General features: G+C 38.9%; 1 protein-coding gene across 5 annotated transcripts in view; it reads right to left on the bottom strand.

Annotated features, from left to right (window-relative positions):
* The window catches only part of DDX59 (DEAD-box helicase 59), a 33,243-nt gene extending 6,797 nt beyond the window's left edge, over window positions 1-26,446 (bottom strand). The window contains exons 1-3 of one of the 5 annotated variants that reach the window (XM_026087878.1): window positions 2,908-2,938; window positions 2,186-2,219; window positions 611-1,440 (exon numbers count right to left, since the gene is read on the bottom strand). In XM_026087878.1, coding sequence (XP_025943663.1) covers window positions 611-1,429 — 819 coding nt within the window. In that variant the 5' untranslated portion in view covers window positions 1,430-1,440; window positions 2,186-2,219; window positions 2,908-2,938. Of the gene's footprint in view, window positions 1-610; window positions 1,441-2,185; window positions 2,220-2,508; window positions 2,719-2,907; window positions 2,974-26,423 lie in introns of those variants that run through there. The other 4 variants (XM_026087881.1, XM_026087880.1, XM_026087879.1 and 1 more) reach the window with 4 other exon arrangements.
* Between the last annotated feature and the right edge of the window lie 29 nt (window positions 26,447-26,475).

Below are 26,475 nucleotides of genomic sequence, written 5' to 3'. Positions count from 1 at the left end.
AAATCATACACATGGTACAGAATACTATTTGTCATTATTTCCTCATTATACACTCATATCCTTCTGAAGCAGAAGTTTTCTTAATTGATCTCCCTCTCCTTTGAGACTGCGGGAAGCTGTTTTAAGAACTAGCAGATCTGAGAAATTATACTACCTGAATTCCTCTAATTATTTGATGGTCAGCTGAACATATCCCAACATTAATTAGTCTGTGAAATCATGCAAATGTCAAAAAAATCTCTTTCAGCCATCTGATACATCAAGAGATAGCAGCAGCTGACATACAGAATGCCCGGAATTATTTTCACTTTGTGTTTTAAGTCATTTAATAAATCTATCAGAGTTTAGTTATTTTACCTGATACACAGTTCTGCTTGTTAAGAAATGTTAATGGAGATGCTTTATTTCCTGACCAGGGAGTGAAAAAAACATTCAAAGTCATTAAAAACAATCAATGACCCTCCCCTCAAAAATAACAATGCACATCAATCAAAATAAAATAAACCAYTGAATTTCAATAAAAACCACTGCAATTACATTCTCAATTACACTGAGAAACCTGGAGACAAAGTTGCAAACCACCTTCTCAAAACAAGCGAAGTTTGATTACCTCTTTTAAAACCTTCATAATAACTGGGAGCAGGAAGGCTGCTGTTTTTCCTGAGCCAGTGTCCGCACTAGCCAAAATATCCTTTCCCAATAGTCCAACAGGAATCATTTGCATTTGGATGGGAGTTGGAACTTCGTAGCCAGAATTCTTTAAATTACAGTTTAAAGTTTCAGGAAAACCACAGTGTTCAAACTCAATAATAGGTCTTGGAACTTGCTGGCCCAGGACGGCAATACCTAATTGCAATTTAAGGTTCCTAATCTGCTCATCTTGCAAACCTAAAATAAAGGAGTGATCTTTATAGGAATAAGATGTATCAAGAAGAGTTTCTGCTTGAGATTCTGCTTTTGTGAGTTGGTCAGATTTTAGCATTTTTTCCTCTTCTTGAGCTTGTAAAAGGTGTTTGGCTTTGCATTCCAAGCTACACACATCTTCATCTGTTTTATCACAGATATACTCTCCATAACGACCACAGACGACACACACAGGTTCCCCCGGTTCTGCCCAGCGCTGCGATTTGCTGAAGGATTTTATGGGTTCTTCCAAAGAGCTGTCTTCATCAGTATTTTGGTTGTCCTTTCCCAAAGATGTACTAGCAACACCAAGATCTGACGGAACAGCTACAGGTTCTCTGCATTCTTGTACAGCTTCATGCAAACTGCATCCTGAAGCAGAAGTTTCTTTTGTAACTGACTTACAATCTTGGACCTCTGTGGTCTCCTCTAGCAAAGATTCTTCAGAAGAAAATTTATTTTTCTTAGCTGTACTTTTGTCTTCATCAGCACTCCTCTTGACTTTAAGAGATCGTGGTAAAAACATGCTTCTGTACACTAGAAATAAAATAGTTACTGCTGTTAGAAACTACTATCATTGAGAAACAATTACTGTTACCACAAAAAAATTACAATCGAGGAAATATATTTTCAAACCTAGACGTTGATTCTTGATTTTTGACAGTATCTAGAAATGGCCTTGTTTAATCTAACATCCATGGAACAAGATAACAAAAAACCATCTTGATCTTAATAACATTGATGCAATGTAAAGCAGTATTTTAAAGTAACAGTGGAACTATGGTATAATACAGACTGATCCACCCACAGTTAATTCTCAGTATTAGACATTTACAGTTGCACATAAACTTCACTAGATTTTCACCGTCTGGAAATTTTTCCGTTTTGAGAGTCATAATTAAATCCTTGGAGAATTGTTTCTAAAATGATASAGAAGCAAAACCTGTTCTTTTAAGCTATTAGGGGAAAAAAAAACACACAAGAAAAAACACCATCACTTTTGAAACAGGTGTGAAATTTGGTGTGGCACCATTCCAAGATCACACCTTTTGTTGTCCCTTTGTAAGTCCACCCAAAATTGAAAAAGCTGTAAACTCTGAGATCTGTTCAGGATCCAGCTGTTTGTTTAGAGCGTCAAACAGAGAGCAAAGACCTACACGATCAAATTGCCAAGTCTCTGCTGTAACAGAAGGAAGCCGGATTTGGGTGCATAAATAACCTTAAGTTCTATATTCTAAACCTGTCAGTGGCCAACTCTGAAACGTCATTTCTTCTCACAAACCTTTTGGTACACAGTTCTTCCGGTACGATACAATCTGCAAACAAAGTATGCACAATAATCTATTCTGAATTAATCATAGTCTGTATACCAATATGTCAATCTCTTCTTACATCAGTTTTCTAAAAACACACAAAGCCTTCTGCCTTTACAGAGAGCTTTTCTTTCCCTGCACAACTCAAAGCGATTCAGAAAGATTAAAAATCAGCCCCACCACCCACATAAAACAGAGGCGAAGAGACTAGATGAAAGCTTTCGCTGTTTGACCAGAACCCAGGTTTCACCGCCCAGATTTTTGCGCCTAATGAAAGCTTCCTGCTACCGACCTCTCTGAAAACCCAATCAGGCTTTAAGGCGTTAAAGCAGCGCTGCCGTGCCGAACGCCGAGCCGAGGGCTGAGCGCGCCCCGGACGGGGCTGCGGCGCCTTCAGCCCGCCTGCCGCCCGCCTCCCCTCGGCCGCGGGGCCCCCGGGCGGCACAMCACCACACAGCGCAGCTCGCCGCAGCCTCCCGCCCGCGCCGCGGGGCAGCGGGACGCAGCGCCGCCATTTCCACCTCCCCCCCGCGCCCGCGCCGCGGAGGGACGCCGCCTCGCGCGCCGCCGCCTCCCCTCACAAAATGGCGGCGGCCTCGCGGCACCGCCAGGCGAAGCCGCGTTCGGGGCGAGGCGAACTGAGGAGGCCGCGGCCGGGGCGAGGGGCGCAGCAGACGCGGTCAGGCCTCACCGGCGGCCGCTGGGCCGGGCTGGGGGAGCCGAGGCGAGCTGCCGGCGGCCGCGCCGCTACACCGGGAGCAGCCGCGCCGCGGCGCCCGAGGGAGCGGCGGCCGCGCCCTGGAAGGACAAAGCCGCGTCGTCGGCAGAGAAGGTCAGGAAAGGTCCGGTTTTTCCCGCAGGGTCCGGACGCGGAGCTGGGCCCAGGGACGGGTCTCCTTCCCTAGGGCCGGGTCGCGGCTTCTCCCCGCACGCCGCTGCCCTCCCACCACTCACCCCCCGAGCTGCCACATGCTACAAACATGAGAAAATCATGTTAGTACTGCCTGTGACGTAGGCACAGGGTATGCTGGATAGATGCCTTCCACATGCATTTACCCAGTTAAAACACATAGAGGAGCATAATGGCAGAGCTGTTCATATACTGCAAATCCCATGGGTTAGCTTTAGTAATTTCAGTAATAAATACACATACCTTATTTACACCGTCACTACCTCACGCTGTGTGAGAACACCAAAATGAATGTTTCTGTTTTCTCACATTTCACTGAAGGGCAGAAGGAACTTTCAGACTGTGTCCTGCAAGACAGGCCTAGGTGTAACCGCAGCCCCAGCACACCAAGGTCCTGGAGAAGAGTACCAAGCAGCTGGATGCAAACCGGTTTGCAGGTGAGGCCAATGCTTTTAGCAGCTTGGCCATCATGGCAAGCTCCAACAGGGCGCTCACTGCTGCCTCCTTTCTTGCCAAGGACCAAGGTCACCAGAGGAGGTGACACCCCATCCCAGGAGCTCCCTCACAGCACCAGGGCCAGYGGCAGTGTCATGGTGCCAGCACCCTTGCAGCAGGTCCTGGTTCTGAGCATGAGCAGGAAGACCAGAATACTCCCAAAGTAAAAGTATGTTCCTATGACCACCAATGGTCTGGTGCCTGAGAAAGATCAGGAAGCGTGCTGGAAGCGATCTGCAATGATGCAGTCCCAGGTACTCCAGATCCTCCAGAACAGATTGTGCCTTGTGGTACCTTACCTGCACCCCTCCTCCTCCAACATCAATCCCATTAGGCTGAAAGCACCCAAAACCCCACGGAGGCCCATATGCCTTCTGGCTCATTGCTTTGGTTGGTGAGCACCAGCAACCTTTCCTGCTAGAGACAGGAAGCTGCTTGAGCTCACCCGTAAATGCCAGCAGCCCGCTTGGAAACACAGTCTGACAGTAGTCCAGAGAAACAGTCAGAGGAGCCAGTGGAAACAGGGTTAAAACACAGACAGGCACAAATCCCAGGCCTTGCAAGCAGTTGGGATTTTACTGCAGCAGCTGGCTGCAGCATTCTGTAGCGTACCAGTCTGTTCACACTTGAAACATGGTTTGTCTTACAGTATTCTGGATTTCTCTGTAGTAGCAGGTTTCCACAGCAGCAAGACAAAGTTCATGCAAAGTTGGTTTGTTTTGTTTTTTTTTGTTTGGTTGTTTTTTTAAAATCAGCTGGTACACTTGGAGGAGACTGTTGAGCTTCTGGAGAGACTAACTGGGTATTTCTAGAACAGAACAACTGTGGGGCAGCTGTCACCCACACTCCATGCATTTTTCATTTTGTGAAAATCTCCACCTTTCTCTGATTTAGACTGTCATTCCCCTTTGCTTGCACTGAATTTCTTTTCCTCATTTTCCCTCCGTGATTTTCTGCCATAGGCTAATTTCCTTTCCTTACTTCTATTTTTAAGAGGTCACTTCSTGGAATTCAAAACATCATTTGCTAAATAAAGACTAATATTTCAACAATATTCAGTATGATATACTTCATATTCTATAAAGCCCATAAATCGAAAATATAAACATCCTATATGTATTAGCTATTTCCTTTTTTTGCTAATAGTTGATTTCTATGACAGGAATGTTAGTCTAAAGCCATCTTCTACATGAAATAGCTGAATACAGAGGAAAATTAACATACCGTTTTATAGTGGTAAGAATGCTGTGTTGTTTTGTTGAAAGCAATCAACCTGCCCCCACCTGCCATGATAGAAGAATTCTGACACTGAATTGCACAGATACTTGAATTCAAACAGCTAAGCTAATACTGTCCATACCATAACAAACCTACTTAACATTTTTGCTCATAGAGCATATTCCTGCTGTTCTGAGCTGCAAAATGCAGACGTCTACTATATGCATTTGTGTGGAAGGAATAACGTAATCAGTGGGTGTATTCCATGATTCCTTTTTGGGTGCATGACTTTCAATTTTTGTTCTACCCTATATTCATTTCATGAGAGCACTATTTTTTTTTTTTTAGTAGTGAACACCTACTAGTTAGGTACTGAATTTTTTGATCATCCTTTTGAAGATATACAAATTATGTTGCATTTTATAACATCATTATCATGTAACAAATGTAACAAAGTGACATTCTCCAAACAGAAAACACACCTACACTGTTTATAACACACACTAGTAGCTTTCTTCCCTTAATGTTTAATGATCCTTTAGTAGATGAACTCAGATTCAGCACAGCAGTAAATAAAAAAGGTCACAAATATTATTCAAGCTGGTTAAAGACTAAAAGAAAAAAAAAGTAGTGAACAGTCTGCAGGGTGATGATACTAATCAAAAATAGAAGCTTTCCTCTCTCTCTCTCTTATAACATCACTAATTATTTAGGAATCCGTTAAAAGTTGTTCAACAAGGAAAACTGTTAATACCTAACAAAAACTTCTGTTACCAGAAAAGTTTGGCACTCCTGTAGATATGGGAGATGTCACTGATACAGTATACTTAACTTTCCAAAAGGTTTGACAGGTTCCTCGCCAAGGGTTTTTAAGGACACTAAACAGATACAGSATAAGAGGAAATGGCCTTGCATGGATGAATCATTGATTAGAATACAGAAAAGAAACGTTAGGTACTCAATAAGGAGGAGTTCTCACAGTGGAGGAACAGGGAGTCACCAGTGAATTCCACAAAACTTTGTGCTTTTTGATATACTCATCTGGCATACATTATCTCACATACTAAACACAAGGGCCAACAGAAGACGTCCAGAAGACTTGGTTATGATCACAAATAAAATTCAGACAAGTAAATGCAAAATTATGTATATGGACAGGAATCCTGACTTTGAATACAGAATGATGTGCTCTGAATTGGTGATTACTATTCAGAAGCAAGATCAGGGGGTTATGAGAAATAATTCCATTAAAGTATCAGTTCAGTACGTAACAGCAGTCAGAGAAAGCAAATCAAATATTAGTAAACACTAGGAAAGATAGAACATTATTCTACTTCATAAACTCACAGTTCACCTATATTCACTTTTTATGGTTCTGGTTCTCCCCACCCCTCATCCTACCTCTCAAAAAGACTATAGCAGATCATGAAAAAAATTTAGGAAAGGGTTTTATGGGTATTCAAAGGCAAGAAATGGCTTCCATGCAAGGAAACAACTGTGTAAACTAAGAGTCTAAAAAAGACATGACTGAGGAACAAATACAGTCGGTCTACTGAACTTTGAGTGGCTCATAAAGGGTGGACAGCTATTAATAGTTCATTCACTCTTCCAGCAAAATAACTAGGAGGAGTCAGGTTCAAAAGCAGACAAAAATAAAGTGTTTCCTCACGAAGGGGAGATGGACTCTGAAATTCCTTGCCACAAGGCAGTGGGCCATATCCCATGGGATTTTTCCAAGCAGATCCCTGAAGAAACCAAATTCTGGTCTGAAGTGTAGGGCTGGGATCCTGCTTTTTGCCTGTTTTGTGTATTTTATATAGAATAAAGCTTAGAACAAGCAATTGCTGGAGACAAAAAAATAACTACAAAGATAAAATCAATGCTCCATCATATCTTTAGTAATAGAATCAAAAGCAAATAAAAACAAGAATGGGGAAGCTCAGGAAAAAGCATCCTTGACAACATTCATTGTCTACAGGGATGTTGTATAGAGTTCTGGGGATTGAAATCTCTATCTAATCTGTGCATCACATGTCCAAGTTCTCAGCCCTTATTCCATGGATAAGGAGCTAGTTCAGGCTGACATGAGTTGTCAGTGATGGATCTGCTCCTAGTAGATAGAGGAAACAACAACAAAGAGTTCTCAGACTTACCAACATTTGCATAAGGATATACAAGGCATACACTTGATTGCCATCAGTGTATCACTATATACAAGTAATACAAAAAAGACACATGAGAAATAATGGAAACAACTAACGTAATGGAATTTTTCAGCCATTGTTTTGACCTCGTCTGTACTCAAAAAATGCACTGCTTTCTCCAGGTTACTAACTTATATAGGCTGGTTCAAGCTTGTAATACATTTTAGAGTAAGTACTTGTGACTAAAAGGGACTGCAAGTTTCCGCACAATGTAATGTGCTATTCTTTATTGACATGGAGAAGTCAATCAGGATAGATGCATCCAAGTCTCCTGGAATGGGTACTGTGCTTTGTGAGCAGACTAAATAGTTACCTTTATTCTGGAATAAAGGGCACATTCTATTCCAGCCACTTTCCTAAGCTTTTTTAGAATGCTGAAATATGTAAGAGTAATAGTCTTGGTCAATTTAGTTCCTATCCTCCCAGCTCTTGATGCTGTTAACCAGCTCTGAGGGGAATGACATTTATGTAAAATTTTGAACTGCAAGTTTTGTACCTTTAGAGTTCACCAGACTGAACAAAATGTGCCCAGAAAAGATGCTCTCAGACATCCTACATGGATTTTGTCTTGGTATTCCTCCTCTTGAAAACTAGTTAGTTCAAGCACTGGCTGAACAAAGTTAGCTTTAAGTCTTGGAAAAGAACATGAATAATTAGGACAGTCATTTGAACACACTGGATAATTTATCTGGGGATGTCCTCATGGAAAATTTTAAGGTTTTCAGGTTGTGTCAAAAAAATACAGTTTCTGTATTTTGTATACCCACATTATTTTTACTTGGTAAAACACCAAGGATTTACATTTTTCTTGTCTTGGTAGTGAAATGAGTGGGACAGTCTATGCCGTATGTGTTAAGAGTACAAACCTGCTACGGAAATGATCGTGTATTGCTATTAGAAAGCACTGTTCAAATAAGCCCTTACATAATATGCCTCTTCAGAGTAACTTCAACACAAATATTAAGAGCTACAGAAGTGTAACAATGCACACACAAAACCACATGTACAAAAGGACTAATACACACAGACATAGAATTACACGTGAGCTGCAACAGATTCATTATTTCAACTAACAATGAAGGGGAAGAAGTAAATTTCTGCTACAGCAAGAAAGATATAGCTATATAGATTAAAAGTCAAAACACAGAAAATCATTCAATAACAGATTACTAATATGAAAGAATCCCATTCTTTGGTCTATTTTAAAAAAGATTTCTGCCATATTCCCTCATGATTTCCTTTATTAAATACAGATAGAAAGCAAATGTCACATCTTGGACTCCTGCCCTCAATTTAAAACCAGGTACTTCGCCTTAAAGTTTAAAACATCCCACAGCTATTCTTCAGAAGCACGAACAAACTCTCCCCATCACTTGCAAACAATAAATAATGCAGTAAAACAAGACTGTATTAAAGCAGGAGATCAAAACCCCTTCGCTTCCTGGGCACACTAAATTCAGAAGACACAGGTGTTCTGCATACTAATTCAGAGATGGTATCACAAGCATTTCAAAGAGCTGCTTGACTAGCATAGGCACCAGCCCGCCACAGCRGTACCTGCTAGGGTGACCCTGTTAGTGAATACCTGCACCAGAACACGACCTACAAGGCCTGTAGGCACCTCTCCAAGAACCTGGCAAGTCCTTCTCGGGCTCCACATAGTGACTCAATTAACGGATGAACACACCCCTAAAGGTAAGTGTCCAAAAACTTTTAAGACTGTGTTTTAAGATTCTTTTGTAGATTATAGGAGCCAAAACATCCTCTTGTGAAGTCTGAATTTTCCAGATGGAGAGAGGTCTCTATATAGGTAAAAGTACTGAGAATGAACTCGGATCAGAGCCAAAATAGAGCCTAATGCAGCACTCCCTCAAGTGGCAAGTGTCAGTACTGACAAATCCAAAAATTAAAATGTGCCTCAAGAGCATGCAGYGTCTCTTCAGGAGGAGTAGTTTTGGGGTTTCTTTATAAATTATTTTAAATATCTCATATATATCCTATTTATCACTATTCTAAATTAAGGTGTCCCAGTGCCTTAATTTTGGCTATTAATGTAATAATGGATAAAGAGCAGGGAATTTATGATGATGTCACTTAGAGAATAAAGATCATCCTCTGAAATTATGAAATCCCAGAATATGTATGTGAGGTGTTAATTTTAAGATGATGTCAGCAAAACATCCACTGCTGGGTGGGGGTAGGAGGAATTAGGGAAGGAGAAAGAGCTCCTCTTGCCCTGCTGRCCCAAACCTTGTAGTAAGCACAGAAGTCCAGGTCGCTGGATCATCATTACTGGCCTACTTGAAATGCTGTCAAAATGTGGCAACATGGTTTTGTTACCAGGAGTCAGTGAAAGATGAGGAAGGAATTCAGAAGACATGGAAATCAAAGCATATCTGCCTGGGGATGGGGTCCCCTGGACTCAAATTTGGCTTCTGTGCCCGCTCTATCCGATGTTATCAAACTAAATGTTTCTCTGTTTCTGTCGCTTTTAGGGATTTTGGACCCACTCTGCAGACAAGTCTGCAGACTTGTAGGTAGGTAGTCAACAGCAACTCTAACCCAAAACACACATAATGAATAGCTCTTTGAATGAATGAATCAGTGAGTCAGTGACTCCGCGGATTTCCAAATTACAGCTTTAAAGAAACTATACAGAAAAAATCCAGATAATTTAAAAACAAATAATGGCGGCTAATGGTAAAATTCTAACCACTAACTAGTCAATTCTGCTAATATTCATATAAACTGCCTTGAGTTAGTACAGATATTGCATGCAGCATATTTATTCTGAAGTCCATTTTTTTCCTGATTTTGTTGAAAGCAAACAAGCAACTCCTAAGCTTGTTACAATTAAATGATCAGTAAAAGTGTTAGGACTAAGCTTTTGGGGCTTCCTGAGCATTCCTTTCACTTGAAAAGCCACATTTTAAGGAGACATTAGTCTCTGCATAAATCCATGGTTGAAATGGAATTAAAAAAAAAAATCTAATTAAATATGAATATTTAAAGGCATATTACTGAGTTCCAAAAAAAGAAAAAAGGCAAAGAACAGTGCTGCCCTGAAGCCTTGGCGTAAGTGACACTAGTCCATAGGGAAATAACCGTAGAGGACAAATCATGCAAAAGATATGAAGATAATGAATATATGTATTTATATGCTCAAATACTTTGTATAATATCTACTTTGAGAATCAATGGACTCCCTGATTTAATATCACCATAGCCTTAGTGCAGCTGTAAAAGCTACAGCTAATACAATTTCCAAGTTCTTTGCACAAGATACAAAGTAGCTCTTTCCAATTAGAAGAGACTGATTTTAGGGTATGGGAACGGTTTCAATCAATTTACAAATCTTTGTCAAGTCTCTAAGATTTACAGAACAAGGATTTGATCAAAAGATTACAAAAAAAATACAGCCCTTCCAGTGATTTCAATAAGCTGTAAACTAGAACCCAGATTCTTAGAGAATTCAGGCATAATTTAACATGATTAAATAACTCTTGAAACATAACTTTTCTTCATTATGTCAGTCTACTACTAGCTGTCGCTTCTTCTGCTTACTTTCTTAAGAAGCCATGCTTTGGGAAGGATAACTTGAGATGCTGCTGTCACGTTCAAATACACAGGTGCTATTCCATTCACTAAATATTTCCAAAAGAGGTAGGAAATGGAAAAGCAGTAGGAGTGTCTGGTAAAATGATTATATGGGTAATTGAGTAGTTTGAGCATCCTTACAAGTTATTTTTAGTAGTAAATACAGACACTTCGCAGTACACAACAGAAAAATATTAAAATCCTTGTGATGCTGGCTTAATTCTAGCATTCTATAAATTCTAATGTGTTTTATACAACTGTGTACAAAATGTAGATAGTTAATACTGGAGCTATAAAAACCGCGCACATCCAGTCTCTAGTGAGATTTTACAACGATATATAACTTGAGGTGTCTATCTCAGAGAGGAATAAACAAAACAAAAAGCTTCCAAACTCATGATTCGAGAATCCCAGCACTGGGAGAAGACTTGAAAAGCAGAAAGCTCACATCATTCGCAACTGCACAGCAGCCCCAACTCTGTGCATCCTTTGTGAAGGTAAATTCCACCCTACCTGCTTCTCTGTAAGAATGCTTATTTCATCTGAAGAAGTCTGAATGTGTTTGTTTCAAAAGACAAGGTAATACAACACAACAATTAGATTACACACCACTACAACATCAACCACAAAAGAGAATGTGTGTAAAAACTTTCATAAAAATACTTCACATTTCCGTTTAACTTTTTTTTAGTTTTAGGCCTTCTACATACAATGTTCAAGTGAACACAAATGCTCAGTCTCATTTATTTATAATTTAGTGAAGCTACTATAAAATATGAAGAGGCATCCTGTAATCACACACTACGATATTAGTGAGACATCACCCCTGGGATAACACCATCTGCTTGAAAACTCTCCCAAAATATAGACTAAGCACTCTGAGGAAAAAAACACACCAAAAAAGTTTAAGAAATCCTCCACCTCAACTATATACAAAATGATATAAAAAGATTCAGCAATTACAGAACCTAGAGCAATTATCATTCTTAGAAGTCAAATGTTAATAATCTGTATTCATAATAGCATGTGCCAAAAATGCTGGCCACAACAGGATACTGGGCATTAACTTTAATTCATCTGTTTTGTGTAAAGTGTACTGTATCCCATAACATTAGTCCGGGATACTGAATACTGTAATCCATATACCATAATCCGTATACTGTAATCTATAACATTAACAGGTGCATTTCATTTAAAAACTATGAAAAGAAAACCAAGATTTTTTGATAATTTATATTGCTGTTTCCTGTGATGGGGAAGAGGAGGGAGAAGAAAGAGTGGAAAAAGGAGGAATTGAGTTTGTGCATGCCTGAACATTTTCTTAGTAATGGAAAAAGCAAGTCCAAAGAGAAGGCCAGAATAGTCAAGGCTGTTGTAAATTGTTATAAAAAAAAAAGAGGCAGATGTCTACACGTCATATGAGTAACATAAGATGTTGAAGCATCAAAGATACCTTAGAACAATCTTTCTTGAAAGTAACAGATTGACACAGGTGTAGAATGAATTTATTTTTCTGTGCCAAAGCAATTACCTGTCAAATAAGTAGCAGTGATCATCCCGTATTTCTGCTGCTTCTCTGTTAGCTTTAAGCTTCTTGTTTTCCTTAATAGAGTTCTAAATGACATGCTTATGAAATAGTAAACACACTGCCTCTTGGTCTATCAAGTCCATCATTACTGCCTTTTTTTTTTTCTTCTGTGATCAGTTATTTTTCCCCTATTAATGTTGAGATGAAAGTATTAGATGATACATTCCTTAAGTGATTATTCTACAGTTATTGTTATATAAGACAAAGATCATCATCTTGTTTTTCCATGACATGATTGTTGCACTGACATATGTCAATAGAATTTTAACCTTTTCTAGAATACTTCTATCCTTTCACATCAATTTATTTTTCTTTCTGAGAGGACATGAAAACCTATTAGCTTTAAAAGCTGCTTACTAGTTTGCCACTTAGATTTGAGTTCCAATTAATAAGGCTGTTTGGACACGTATCAGATAGGCATCTATTTCAAAAACAAGACAATACTCCCATAACATGCTCTTACTGAAATTAAACCCCTCCTTTCCTCCCTCACCCCCCCCCCCCAAGGTCCAAGACAAAAGGATGGGAGAGAAAGAAGAAAAAATCCACAAGAGACAACAGGAATCACAAGCTCCAGCTTGCCAGATGACCTGTGTTTGATGTGTATTACCACCGTCCTCCTCAATAACCTCTTTCCAATCATATCACTTCCTGGGAGATGAAGATCTTTCTAATTAATCAGCAAGTACGTTAAACTAAACAGTTTCTGCTCTGGTACATTGCAGTTACAAGGAAACAGGTGGGAGAAGCACAGAGCTGTGATTTATTAGTGTGACAGAATGAAGGAAAGATTTACATTATAAGCTTTTTGAAAAACTGGATGGTAAATTTCCCTCTCCACCTCTAACTAGCCTACCAAGATTTGGAAAGCAGAAGCCACTGTACTAAGAATGGTCTGGGAAACATGCATGGCAGCTGGTATAAACTAGACTTTTGCAAGTCTTAGTGTTAAAATTTGTGCCAATGTTTATCGTTGGGTTTAACCTTCATACTCCTCTACATTACATTTTTTCCCTATTCTGCCTCTGTACAAAGCCTGAAACTGCCTTAGTTGAATCCCACATGCAAAAATTACAGGACATTGAAAGCCTATAGGAAAAAAACCAACTCACTGCTGCCAGAGTAGAGGGCAAATTCAGGATATCCTCACTACTGAGTGACTGCCAGCTGCCACTGTCTCCTTTGGAGGCTACAGGCAGCTAAGAGAACAGAGGATCCTTCAAGCTCCTGCACTTTCTGGTAGTGGCTGGCTTGGTGGTGAGGCAGCTCCAGGATTCAAGTCTCTAAAGCTTCCTTTATGTCAGCCTTCACCACTGCTCTGTTACTGTTAGTAACAGCCCAATGATTTTTAAATTACTCTAATGTCACTCTTTATATATGGATTATTCAATGCAGACTTAACATTTTAATAAAAAAAAATTACCTTGTGGATAATTTCTTCCACTGATTCACACTGCAGATTTCTAATGTCCATTTTGCATACCTGTGACATATTCAGCATTAATTTCACTAGCAGAAGTCTTAGTCACAAGCTAAAAAAGATGTTGTACATGAATGCTAAGAAAAATAGAGGAAAAAAGAACTGTGACTTAGTTCACCAAAAAATGTTACACTTTCAGCTAAAATCCTTTCCAAAAGGATTGTAATGCTAATATAAATACTTGGTCAATGAGTAGCCCATCTGTCCATGACTTTTTAACAGAAAAGTATATGAGCTGGTTTAAGTTCAAAAGGCAATACATTTTTTACTTTCTCTTATCTTTGCAACATGTTCATCAATTTCACTATTCCTTCCCTGGAAGAGTTTCTTCCCTATTTCTCTCTCTTACACAGAGAAAAGAGTGAGTGGAAAGATGACGTTGACATTTACCATGGTTAACACCCATTCTTTTTGTAACTTTTTTCATAAACTCCGAAGGAACATAAACTTAGGAAGCTGGAGAAGTAGGGCTAAAGTTTCCTGCAAATTAGCCATTTGCTCTAGCCCATTTTTTTCCCCATCACATAGAGGGCCATGTTTTCGTGAACTTTCATGAGCTGATAGAACAGTGGTAAAGCAGCAACTTGGATCTGGTCTTAGCACAATTACCTTTATGTCCCAGTAGTCAGAATGCACAATATAGCGTTTACGCTAGCTGCATGACTACTGACAATACCTGACAGAGGGTAAAACCTATCCTAAAATGTAAACCTAAGAACTACCACACTGAAATTTGAAATGGAAGGATGATTATATACTGGATAAGTGTTTTGCATCATATGTACTGTTAGTCCTAAAAATGATTCACTGTGTCATTTAACTATGGTTTCAAGTGCAATTCTGCTCCTTTAATTCTTTAAAAAAATCATTTTCAAAACACTTCTATGTAAAGATGAACTGAAGTAGCCTCCCTTAAGTGGTAGAACTTTTCCTCTAAAAATATATATCAATATAGCAAAACATGCCCCATCAAATCATTACAGAACCAATACACTACTCAAATTTTCAGCAGTTAATACCTATATAACTTGCAAGTGAAAACGTATCTTAAAATTCCAACATTTACATTTGCTTATTTTTTCTTGCTTCATCAATACAAAGACTTGCTATTAATCTGATCATATATTTTAAATAAATACATTCTTGCACTTAGCTATTCATTCATGGCAAACATGAATTGCTCTCCCAGACAAATGCTATTATATGCATAAATGTGTAACAGTCATCCTATGGAGACTCAAAAGCACAGATGAAAGAATAACAAAAAATAGGACTGAATAGCAGATCTTAGTGTTATTTACACCTATCCCCTGGCAGAAATTCCCTACTCTGTGTGGGGATATGAGACTTTAGGCTATATCCCAGTCTGGGAATATCAAAGTCCATGGATCAGTCTGAAGATGGATTAGGTAAACAAGGAGGGGACAGAGTCCACATAAATCCAGAACTGTCCTTTCCCTAAGCCTTTATAACTCACCTCTCAATAATTCCCATKTCAAGGCTTGGCTCTAATTTCAGAGGTCTCAGGTAGATCTCATTTATATTCTTCTGAGAAATGCAGTTCAGACAAAATGACTGAGCTCCTAGTTGACTTCCAGCTAAATGAGCACTTGCTGGTACCAGCACATCAATTAAGAACATTCCCCCAAATCCAATCCTAAAAAGTAGGAACAGCTATACTGACTCATTTGGAAACAGCTTCCACTCCATTCCCTCATATAAGTCAAGCCAAATTCCCACCCACCTAACATGAGATGAAGGCTTTCCCAGAACATGGCTTGGCTCTTCTTATCAGTCAGAGAATGGCATTGTACCAAATACTGGCAACTGTATGGATTTTTCTCATAAATGTTGTTCTTACCAATGCAGCTCAGTAAGGAAGTATACTATTAAATATGAGCAATATAGAACTGAAACATTCTTACAGGGTACATCTAAAATTCAGTATGTCATTTAAGTTTTACTGCAGTAAAAAAGGAAATGTTTTGTTTTCTCTTTTAAGCTACACATATCAGCAAACAGTCAAGGTGTGATAAAACTGAGACCTTAAAAAACAATGTATACGTGCAAATACTAATAAACAACAATTATATAAGCATACAGTATTAAAGATAACTAAAAGAAACAAGAATATATCACTAAAATATTTTAAAAACATAAATCCTTTTACTCTCTCGAGTCTTTTGCTTCTGTGATCCATTTTATAGTATTTCTCAATTAGTTGTTAAAGATACTAATCAGACAGACCTCCACTTCTCATGACATTGTGGCACTAAATTGTTGGTCTGTGGTATAATACATGCGATGGGACCACAGACCTTTGAAGTTAAAACAACAGATTTGTCCTTCTGAACTTCAGGCAGTTTCCAAAGCTTAGTTTGCTGTGAGAACATTCAAGCAATGCATTAGCTCAGCTAGATAAAGCACAGTAACTATTTAAAAAAAGAAAACAAGCCTCAAAAATGCAACATATTTCTCATTGCCATTCTTGAACGACTGCTCCCTATGCTTTCTATTAGAAAGATTCAAGAGTCCTTTCTAATGCTAGTTACTTTACAGCTGGTGACTCTGTAATAAGAGAGGGTAACAAGACAGACATAATGAATGCCTTCTTGTTAAGCAGTTTTGTTTGTGCTGTTCTAACTGAGATCTGCCAAGAACTTTCCATGCAAACCTTACTTTTCTGGGATTTATAACTTGGCTGCAAAAAAAAAAAAGCAGCATGATAATGCCTGGTTCAAAAGAAATCAAATTAAAAGCTGTAAAATATACTTTTAGATTTTGGAAAAAATAAATCTATACTAAGAAAGATAATCAATTTACCACTTCATATGTTTTCAGTGGTTATATTGGGAAAAAAACCCTCTGATTAGCAATTTTGTACTCCAGATTATTATGTTTTCTGATCCTTTGGGTATTAAATAAATCTGAAGTATTACAGTGTGAAAGGAGACTTCTGTGCTGTATGACCGAGATTCCACTGACATTTTCTTTTGAAGGAAAGCTTTAAACACTACTCATGGGATCCTATCTGCTAAGCAATTCAGTGAATTAAATCTGTGCTAATTCATAGTACAAYTCAGTTGACTTAGGTACAAGTTTGTGAAAAAAATTGTTTAACACACCATTCTTACAAAACATAAGCTTAGAATTTCCATATTAAACTGCTTCTTTGAACTAAACTATTCAAGGCTTTGAGCTGTGCAAATGTCCAGTTTCAATGCTCCCTTCTTCTTTTTTCTGATATGACCAGTTAGGACAGGGTTATTTTGTAAAGTTCCTTGCCAAAGCAATCTTGTTTCCTGTAGCAACTAGCAAGACATATAGAAATGAGAGTTGAGGCACAAGAGACTGGAGCCCAAGCTAAGAAAGCTCATTCAAGCAATGGCCAGGAGTCAAGGAGCAAGAAGGCTTTGATAGTTTCCTGAGCTGTGAAAAGGTGGTGGTGGTAGCAGTGAGGCTTATACCTAAGAGGAAGAAACATCTCAGCAATTCAAAACCAAGAGACAATCAAAAGATATGAATATATCCAGAGAGCCCATTTCAAAGGAAATACTGGAAGGAATAGGGCTGCAGAATACCATGAGACAAGTAATTAAGAGATGTTTCTGGTCATTTTCTTGACTAACCTGGGTTTTTCCTGGGGGGAGTTTGCCTAGAATACATTATTCCCTAGAATATCTCTACCTACTTTACAGTGCATCACAAATTAGTACTAAGTGAGCCTATGAAACAACAGTTACTCTGAGATTATTTGCATTCAGCCAAACATGCTAGGTATTTAAGGAAAAAGGTTAGAGACTTAATACTCCACCATCCTCCAGGAGTAGGCCATGGCTCAGATTCTCAGATGCTGTTCAGCTCCAGAGTGAACAGGAGCAGCCCTCCTTGACATAACCAATTTAATACTTGAAAATAAAACACTACTGCACCATACAGCCTAAGCACAGAAAAAAAATGCTAGCCAGACAAGAGACAAGGAGGAACAAAGAGCTCCTACCAGATCAGTGGAACTCAGAGCAAAAATGCAAGGCAGTGACAAGACTGCTGTATTACTGATGCTGCCGGCTCTGCAAGAAGCCACAAGGCTAGTCAGCAGTTAAGAGGGTGCTGGTCCTAGGAAGCGTCACAGTGTGTCTTCAATGATTAAAGAGCCAGCAGAAGCGCAGATGAAGAGTATCTCCATGCAGATGGTCCTTAATCTTCTGTTGATACACAGGAAACCTGTTCTCTAGCAGCAGCAAGGATATTTTCATGGAACTAGGCTCTCTTAAGCAAAGAAATCAGAGCAAAGTAATGAACTGAAGCCTTATTTGTAACTGCTTGCCTTGTACTACAATAGCTAAAACATTATCTGACTCTGAACTTACACGGATCATCACTCTGTTCTACATTTCCATTGTAAAATCTTGGCCTCTGACTAGCTACAACATAAATAGCATTTCTAATCCTCATTTCTCATCTGTTCATGCTTCAGTATCCCACCTCCAGTTCATCTCAAGTAGTATTCAAGTAGTCAAGTAGTATTCACAATTATACAAGCACACCACCACGAAGACCTTGGTGGTAAAAAAGAATAGAACACGGCAGTGTGCCCTCCACCTTGGATGCACTAATTGAACCATTTTTTTGCTTCCCAAGACACACTCTTCTGCTGACATGACTTGCTGCTTTACGCAGTTCTGACAGAGACTATTACCAGCTGGGAGAGATACTCTGAAGTACCCAATTCCACCAGTTGCCTACACATAGCAAACTACTTAACTGAACGAGCTGGATCTATATCAACACAAGGATCCATTGCAGTGAAATCTATTATTTTCTCCAGTCAGGCAATTGCTTCCCTTCTGTAAAGAACAAATAGAAAAGGAGGAAAGATTGACACAGAAAAGACTTGCCAGACCAAGGGGAAACAGATAGATGTATATCCCAGAAGCTGCCCACTCTTGTACAAAATCTCCAGGGGGTACTTTTGTTGCTTCATATAACGATTCCCTTGATCCAATGTGGTGTCTGCAGGCACACTTTGTCCTAGGTTGTTTCTTCGCTCATTTACTAAATTATCACCTGTAAGGACTGCACGGCAACTGTTAGGACAAAGCCTGTATTATGGGGGATTATGAAGAACCATGAAGAAGTGGGACTCCTAGATGCATTTTGTCCGACTCAGCCAGACTGCCTCTGGAGCGGAGACCATCACAGCAAGGGCTAGAACATTCCGTAAATAACTGGCTTCAGCCTGTTTGCCTCCTTCTTTCATCTATATTCAACTACACTGGCTAGTATGAAGACAGGGCTCCGATTCTGACACTCATGATTACAACAGACACTTCCAATCTTTGTGCTAACAAGTGGAATCATGACTGGTCCCTTGCCCAGGTGAGACAGCAGAGCTAATGCCTTGATGCTTTAACACAGCTGTGTATGCCATATGGTTAAGAATACCATACAGCAGCAGAGAACCCACCAGTTGTTTCAGGGCAGCTGAGAAAGAGCTTGTGGGTAGGTACTGAGGTGGAGCCATTTATCAGGGATAATTTCTAGGACTGAAATTAAGAATACAGTCAGTTAAATCTATCCTTAACAAATGAGCTCCATTTTATAACTGTAATAAGTAAAAATAACTACATGTAGAATGGCAATGAGTGATAGCCAGTATAATCATTTGCTCGTAACTTCAAAAAAAAAGTGTCACACAAAGAGACATCATTACTGACCTTAATAGAATGGCCAGGGAGTTAAATTCTGCAATTCTTAATTGAGCAAACTCCTATTAGAATCAACATTAGCTTCAGCAGGAGATCTCCTGGATTAGTGATTGCAATAATTGGCTAAGACAATTACTCATATTTGTATTCATCAGTGGAATATATCTTTAGTAAAATGTTATGATTCTATCAGTTTCCAATATACCTTTGTCAGTGTTATGGTAAGGGTGAGGTAAAAATCTCCTTTATTTTCCAATTATTCAGGTAAATAAAAAGCAATTTATGGAATACTTAAGCAATTTATGGAATACTTAAACAATAGATACTGCCACAAAAAACACAGACCAAATACAATATTGGAGTCACATGATTTGATAGGTTTTCCCTGAGGTTTGAATAAAGATGCAGGGGGGTGCACTCTGGTGGATGAGTACAAGGGAAATGACAGAGAAAAGGGCAAAAACACTGCACAGAAGACTAAAAAAAGCAGCAAGAAACTGTTATAGATGGTAAAAAAAAAAAAGAGCAAACAAACAAAAAAACCCTGTAAATTTAAGTAGCTGTCTAAAAGGTGCTGGGAAGTAGCACAGAGGAACTCTTTTCTCCTGAGTTCAGGAAAACAAGGCTTTATGTACCTTCTTGGTAATTGAACAGCTAGCACAGAAGTAGCCTATTCACCATCAATTTTTCTTCCTGTTGGAAATAAAGTGCAGGACCTTAAAACTGGCAGACTGCACAAGTCAAAAGAGGTGAAATATTTTGATTTATAATTGATCTGGATATAATTAAGCACCTAAAATTGTTGATTGGTAAATTAAGTGATTACATGAAGATGAAGCATAGCAGTAAAGAATGAACAAGTAGAGGACAGAATAACACAAGAGAGTTGTATAAACCTTTTGCAGGCAATTTCTCTTTTGAGGCTTTTCTAGAAGAAAGAAATCATCCAGGCTATTTCTTCAAAAACAAATATTCTGCATGACATCCTTAATTCAGAAAGCCAATTTTATACACACACAACTAGTTTAAAGCAACACTTAAAATAATTGTTGCTCTTTCCATGTTTCTTTATATTGAAATAGGGGAGTATTTAAATCAAGTTGTTCTACATGAGGCTTAGACATCCTATATATTTCCTGTGTAGAGAATGTTTTCAAATACACTCTAAGGTATATAGCTTTCAAAGTTACTCAGAAAATACTATAAACTGATTAAATTATGCTAAAAGAGAATTAAATGTAGAAGAATTCTATGCACTCAGGTCATATATGCATAATCAAAGTCTCCAACATCATCAAGAATCACTATGTACAAATTAAAGTTTACAAAAACAAAGGTTCTTTGTGATGGACACTCTCCACAATCACTTTCTAAACCAACTATTTACATCTACTCCCTAAATAATCATCAGAAATTCCGCAGTAACATCCAATTGCTCAGTAGGTTAAGGGAAACGGAGAAATCACTTAAAGAATTCAGTGAAAATTTGGATGATGATGTTTTGAAGAAGATACATGAAAAATAAACCCTTCAGCAGGTAGTCTCCTATGCTGTTCCCTTCTTTTTCCCTCCTAATCCATTGCACTCCCATCCCTACCAAAAAATAATTCTGTCACAATTAGATGATCCCACAATGTTGCTGTCCTAGCACAACCTTCTTTCCTGTTTACTATTGGTTTCATTCACACATACATGGGCTTCAATGGAAACTGAAAGCAGGGCCAAAAGATGGGAAACAGAAGTCTATTCATGCTCCACTAATAAATCATGTGTATGCTAGCAACAAATAAACGCTTATGAACGTTCAGATCTTTCTTCACTCATACAAGCAGAATAAAAAAATGCAGCCAGGCACTTCAATGAAGTATAGTTCAGTAGGAAAAAGTGCACAATTTAGTATTCATTCTCATTCAGACTTAATTAAAAAGTCTTGCTAATGATTTAAGCATTATACCTGAATGCACAATTTGAAAACTTAAGTCATATCCATTTTCCTCTGAAATGGAGTACAAATAAAGCATTACTAACAGCTATCACATTGGTATTTTGGCATTTTATTTTTGTACAGTGTGCTTGTTGAATGTAGATCTCTCACCATAAATTTATTTTGCAGTGTAGCTTTAGTCTTTAAAGGTTATATTCCTAAGATTATGCTTAGGATTTCCTCAGAAAGGAATGGGTATAGAACATAAATTCTCTTACTAGATACAAGGTAGAATCTATTCCATGTATCTTAAAATTTACAGTAAAAAATATCAGTTATAGTAGGGGAAACAGAGTAGTATTCCTCTCTGCAGAGACAACCAGACAGCAATGAAATGCCAGGAAGGAGAAAACCCTGGAATTAGGGTATTGCACAGCAACTGGAAAGAAAAGGCATCTGAGAGCACCTGAGCATGAGTACCCAGTGCCCAGGAGATGGGCAGAACATGAAAGCTGCCAGGAAAGAGAAGTTATTACAAATAATGTGAAAAATAAAAAAATGGACTCCAGGAAAAGAAGACACTAAAGTGATCAGAGAAAAAGGCTATGGAAACAAACTGAGCAGCCATGAGTGGCGAGTGAGCTGAAAGTTTTTGCCTCGCACAGACCACAGGAAAGGTATGAATCTGTTGCCTGGTTGGTATCCCAGTGGAACTGAGGGGAACGAGATGCAGATTTTTTCCCCCCTTCATAGTTATAATAGCTCAAAGCCAAGTTTAGGAAATGCAAATATTAACATCGAAGCATAAGGAGAAGTGAGTGCTAGAACTGTTCGGCACCAGATTTCTTTCTCATAGGGTAGCTTTTTGGTTGTACAGATTTCAGCAGTAGTTGAGCTGAAGTAACTACGTACTCCACCTTTTTTCCTTCTTGACTGTCTCAAAAATCATGGACAATCCATCCAAGTAAAATGTTATATAAAGCTTTGCTTTCCCTTTGAACTCATGACTCTATTTAATAGAGTCTGTAAAGTTGATAAACCTTTTTCTTCCAAAAGTTGGTAAACTTTTTTCTTCCATTTTAAGTGCCTCAACACTTTCTGATTACAAATTAGAATTTGGAATACAAAAATTACGTAACAGAAGAATGTCCTTGTATGCTTGTATCATCCTGAAACAGGAAGAACACAATCTCCTCCAAAACCATGCTCTGAGAAAACTCCTAGCTTGCAGAAACTGCATACCCACATTTAGGTAATGAAGCCAAAGAAGATTAATAATTCAGATAATCATTCACACTTAATAACAGCTATTTAAAAATATAGTTTCTTAACTCTTATGCTTTTAGCCATTACTTTTAAAGAAGTATTTAATAAAATATAGAAACAGTAAGATTAAGAGGCTGGCATAACAGCAATTCAGTTTCATAAGTCCCTTTTAGGTTGTGTGTAAAAATAACTATTCCAGAATGATTTATAGATTATCTGTTTGGCCTCGCATATCCTATCCAAAGCCTGCTAAAGTCAACAGCACATTTCTCGAGGATTGCAGTGGGATGCGACTGGTCTATATGTTGACAGTCTGACAGCATCACTTCAAACTGTGCATCTTTGCCAGAGGCTCCAGGCCACAGGGCACACACAGACCAGCCACTGCCATTTCTGTCAGGAGCGCAGCAACCTCCAGAAGAGTTAAGGCAAAGACATGGGATCATCTTAAATGAGTAATTTAATTGTGGTAATTCAGGACAATATCATCCCCATGGTATTCCTCCTAGCCTTCTTCCAACATCAAGGCGGAAGCATTACATGCCAGAACAGTTGCTGTAAACTGCCAGAGTACCTGGATTTGCTCCAATGCACTAGCTTAATCTCAACTGAAATGGGAACAGTTTTGCTGCCCCTTGTAAATAGCCTGCTTAGTTGCCTGTTCACTAGCACTGAGCCTGGCTATAGTCAGTGCCACAGCAAAAATGGTAATGATATTGTTAATTTAAAACATTTTGGTTCACCTTTATCATGAAGGAAAAAATTACACTGGAAATATTATGCCAGCCCGAACATTCCCTGTAATCTAGTGCTAGACTGAATTTAGTTTAAGAGCATCTATTCTATACATAACCTTTTCAGAATCCATGTGAATCTTGAAAAAAGTGAGCAAACAGAGGTATAGAATTGTTACTCAAAGCTTGTTCCACTGATCTTCCAAGGTTAAGACTATTAGCAACTACTGTCATCAGCACCATTATTCATGGTCATACTTGTTCCTTTTGCCCGACACCGACTCCAAACCTGATACACCCACTGTGTAAATGACTAAACACATGACCGTGAAGAATCAGACCTATGATGTAATTATAGGATAAAACTGGTCAAATGGGTTTCTAATTTGGGGCAGGCAGAGACGAAAAAAATCTGGGAGCTGCCTGTTTTAATCCTTAATACTTTGCCTTTCTGCTTGGAATGAACTTTGAAGTATATACTACTTTATAACAGATTGTGTACAGAAGAGACGATCACTATTTAAAACATTTCAAGATTAATAAACAGGAGGAGAGCAGAAGGGGATGACTACTCGCTCAGTTTTTCTGTTTGTCTACTCCGGACAATTAGAGCAACTTTTAGTCATTTTTCATGTGGATTGCTGATGTCTTTGACAACACAATAAGCAAGATCACATTTTAACATGTTTGCAAAAGCAGAACTGGCGTTACAACTCCAGCAACTTGTGATGTCTTCTTTTTGACTTATGTATATTAGCATAAGAAAAACTTCTAAGAGTACAGAGCAAGTTAAAAACATTTTTACTGCACTAACTTCAGCCCAGATTTTCAGATCTTATTCTGTGACTATGAACAGGTCCCCTCAGCACAAAGTCTGACTCTGCACCCATAAAAATTCTACATTTTTAATTAGATTGGTAGTAATGGTCATATACGTACCTACCCATAATTGTATCCTTTACAAATTTTTGACATGCATCCTGTAAAATAATATACACTCTATATAGGAGGGACTGAGGATAAGAATTTTGAAAGATAAAGCCAAATTTTTATTTGCTTCAGGTAAATGTCACTGTACTGTTAGTATATAGTACAGTACTCAGGTATATGTGATGTTTTTGCAAATGAATAGGAATATGTTTCTTAGAGATGATAAATCCAGGAGCACATTAAATATAATTTGTACCTGTTCATTCCTTATTTTGACTATGCCACTTTTTTGTAAGAAAAGCTATTCCTGGAAGTTTCATGTTATTTTACAGGGGCTAGTTTGTAATGTTGCGATCTCTCAGAATGGATCCCTTAGTCCTCATACCTAAATGATGGTTACACTTCTCATAAGCGTTTCCTGTAATTCAACCTAACTCTTAGGCATCCTCTTAGTCACACAAGAAATAAATGAGTGGGAATCTGGGACATATACTTTTTCTAGCTCTGATTGTTTGAGATTTTAAAGCTTATGAATTTCAGGTACTTGTTATATACACAGGAAAAATTAGACTAGTTTTCTAGCAGCAAGGTAAAAAAGTGTTAATTAAAATAATTGTAAGAGTCTAATGTAACTTATTTCCAAGTATATAAAGATACAACTTAAAAAACATGTAAGTACAAGTTTAATTGTTGAAAACTAAGCATATACTCTTCCTGAACAGAAACTATTCTCCAGTCACACCCTATATGTTGATTTTGTATTATTGCTATTTCTGCTGGAGAGAATCTGGGAATTTCAGTCATAAGAAGTGTGCTAACACAGAGTTTCCTAAGCATTTCTTCCCCTGCCCCTTCTGTTGGATACTGCCAACAGCAGCTCCTGGCTTTGCATCTAGCTGTGTACCACTTACAAGTGGTATGCATGACAGTTTGGGAATCCCATCCCAGAGAGCACATGGGGAGATAGGCAGCAATAATCTCTTTAAACATGTTTGGGTTGGCCTCTGCAACCTACTTCATTACTCATTACTAGTAACTACAAATTCACATCAGTAAAACTGTAAAGTACATTATGGGCTCCTATTCAAAATATTTGTATTGCTACCTATATGAAGTGCTAGAAGTATGCATAGCCAAATAACATTGCAAAATTTCTGTTCGGATCAATTTAAAGTCCACTTTAAGTACAAAGAAATAATAGTTCAGGTAAAATATTCTTCTAAATCTTACAGTCTCTTGCTAAGACTGTATCCACATATTCTTTTCCAGATTCAGCTGTGGGGGAAAAAAAAAAAATTACAGCCCTGTCAACCCCCACCACAGCAGTTTGTGAAGGCACTCACTGAACTGCCACAGGGAAAAAAAGCCAGGTTAGCTAATAGTTATACTAAGTCAGGACCAGTCCTACGGTGACCCAGAAAGCTCAGCCAGACAAAAATCTAACTGCAAAAAGGAACTATTAATTTTTGGCCAGCTCGACTTCCTGAGCTGGCTCAGCACACAGTTGCTGGAGTACCTACGTTGGCAGCAAAGGATTGTGTGCTTTTGCACTACACCTACACTGCTCTAATAGCTCTTTGTTGCCAAAAAGGGCAAACTTGGCACCTGTTGGCACTGCTGGCCACGCAGTTACCTGGTGACACCGCAAAGCAGAGGCAGGACCCTGCAGCCTGGCCGCTGCGCAAGACCAGGCCCTCAGACCCCGCTTCGAAGCGAACTCCGCCAGGTTCGTCTGAACACGAGTCATTAATCACTTACATTACCAGCTACTGCTGTGACTAATACCTCTTTCCACACAAGCCACTGTTAAAGCGATTTCACGCCATTCTCAAAACCAGTCCAGGTACGCGTGAGCTGGATAGGAGATGGTCTCCGGGACGAGTTGTTGCCGCAGCCTGTCATTACAGTCATTACGCGATATTACAGTTATTACACGAACAATCCCTGAACCATTTTAAGGCTCTGTCATTTTTCTACCCCAAGTATTTGACAAGTTATATATGGATGGAATTTAAAACAAGAGCGACGGCTACGCGTGAGAGGGATTAAAAGCCAGAGCAGCCCCAGCGGTGCGCGCTGCTGCGGCTCCCCCCGCCGCGACCCCTGCTCGCGACAAAACTCGCCGTGGTTTCAGTTTGGGAGCAAATCCCGACCTTCCGCGGCCGCAGCTGCGTGCAGGGAGGCCCGGCCGTCGCGGCCCCTCTG

Source organism: Apteryx rowi, unplaced genomic scaffold (assembly GCF_003343035.1).
Source record: "Apteryx rowi isolate R43461 unplaced genomic scaffold, aptRow1 scaffold_74, whole genome shotgun sequence".
NCBI lineage: Eukaryota > Metazoa > Chordata > Aves > Apterygiformes > Apterygidae > Apteryx > Apteryx rowi.
This window is presented reverse-complemented; position numbering and strand designations above follow the sequence as displayed.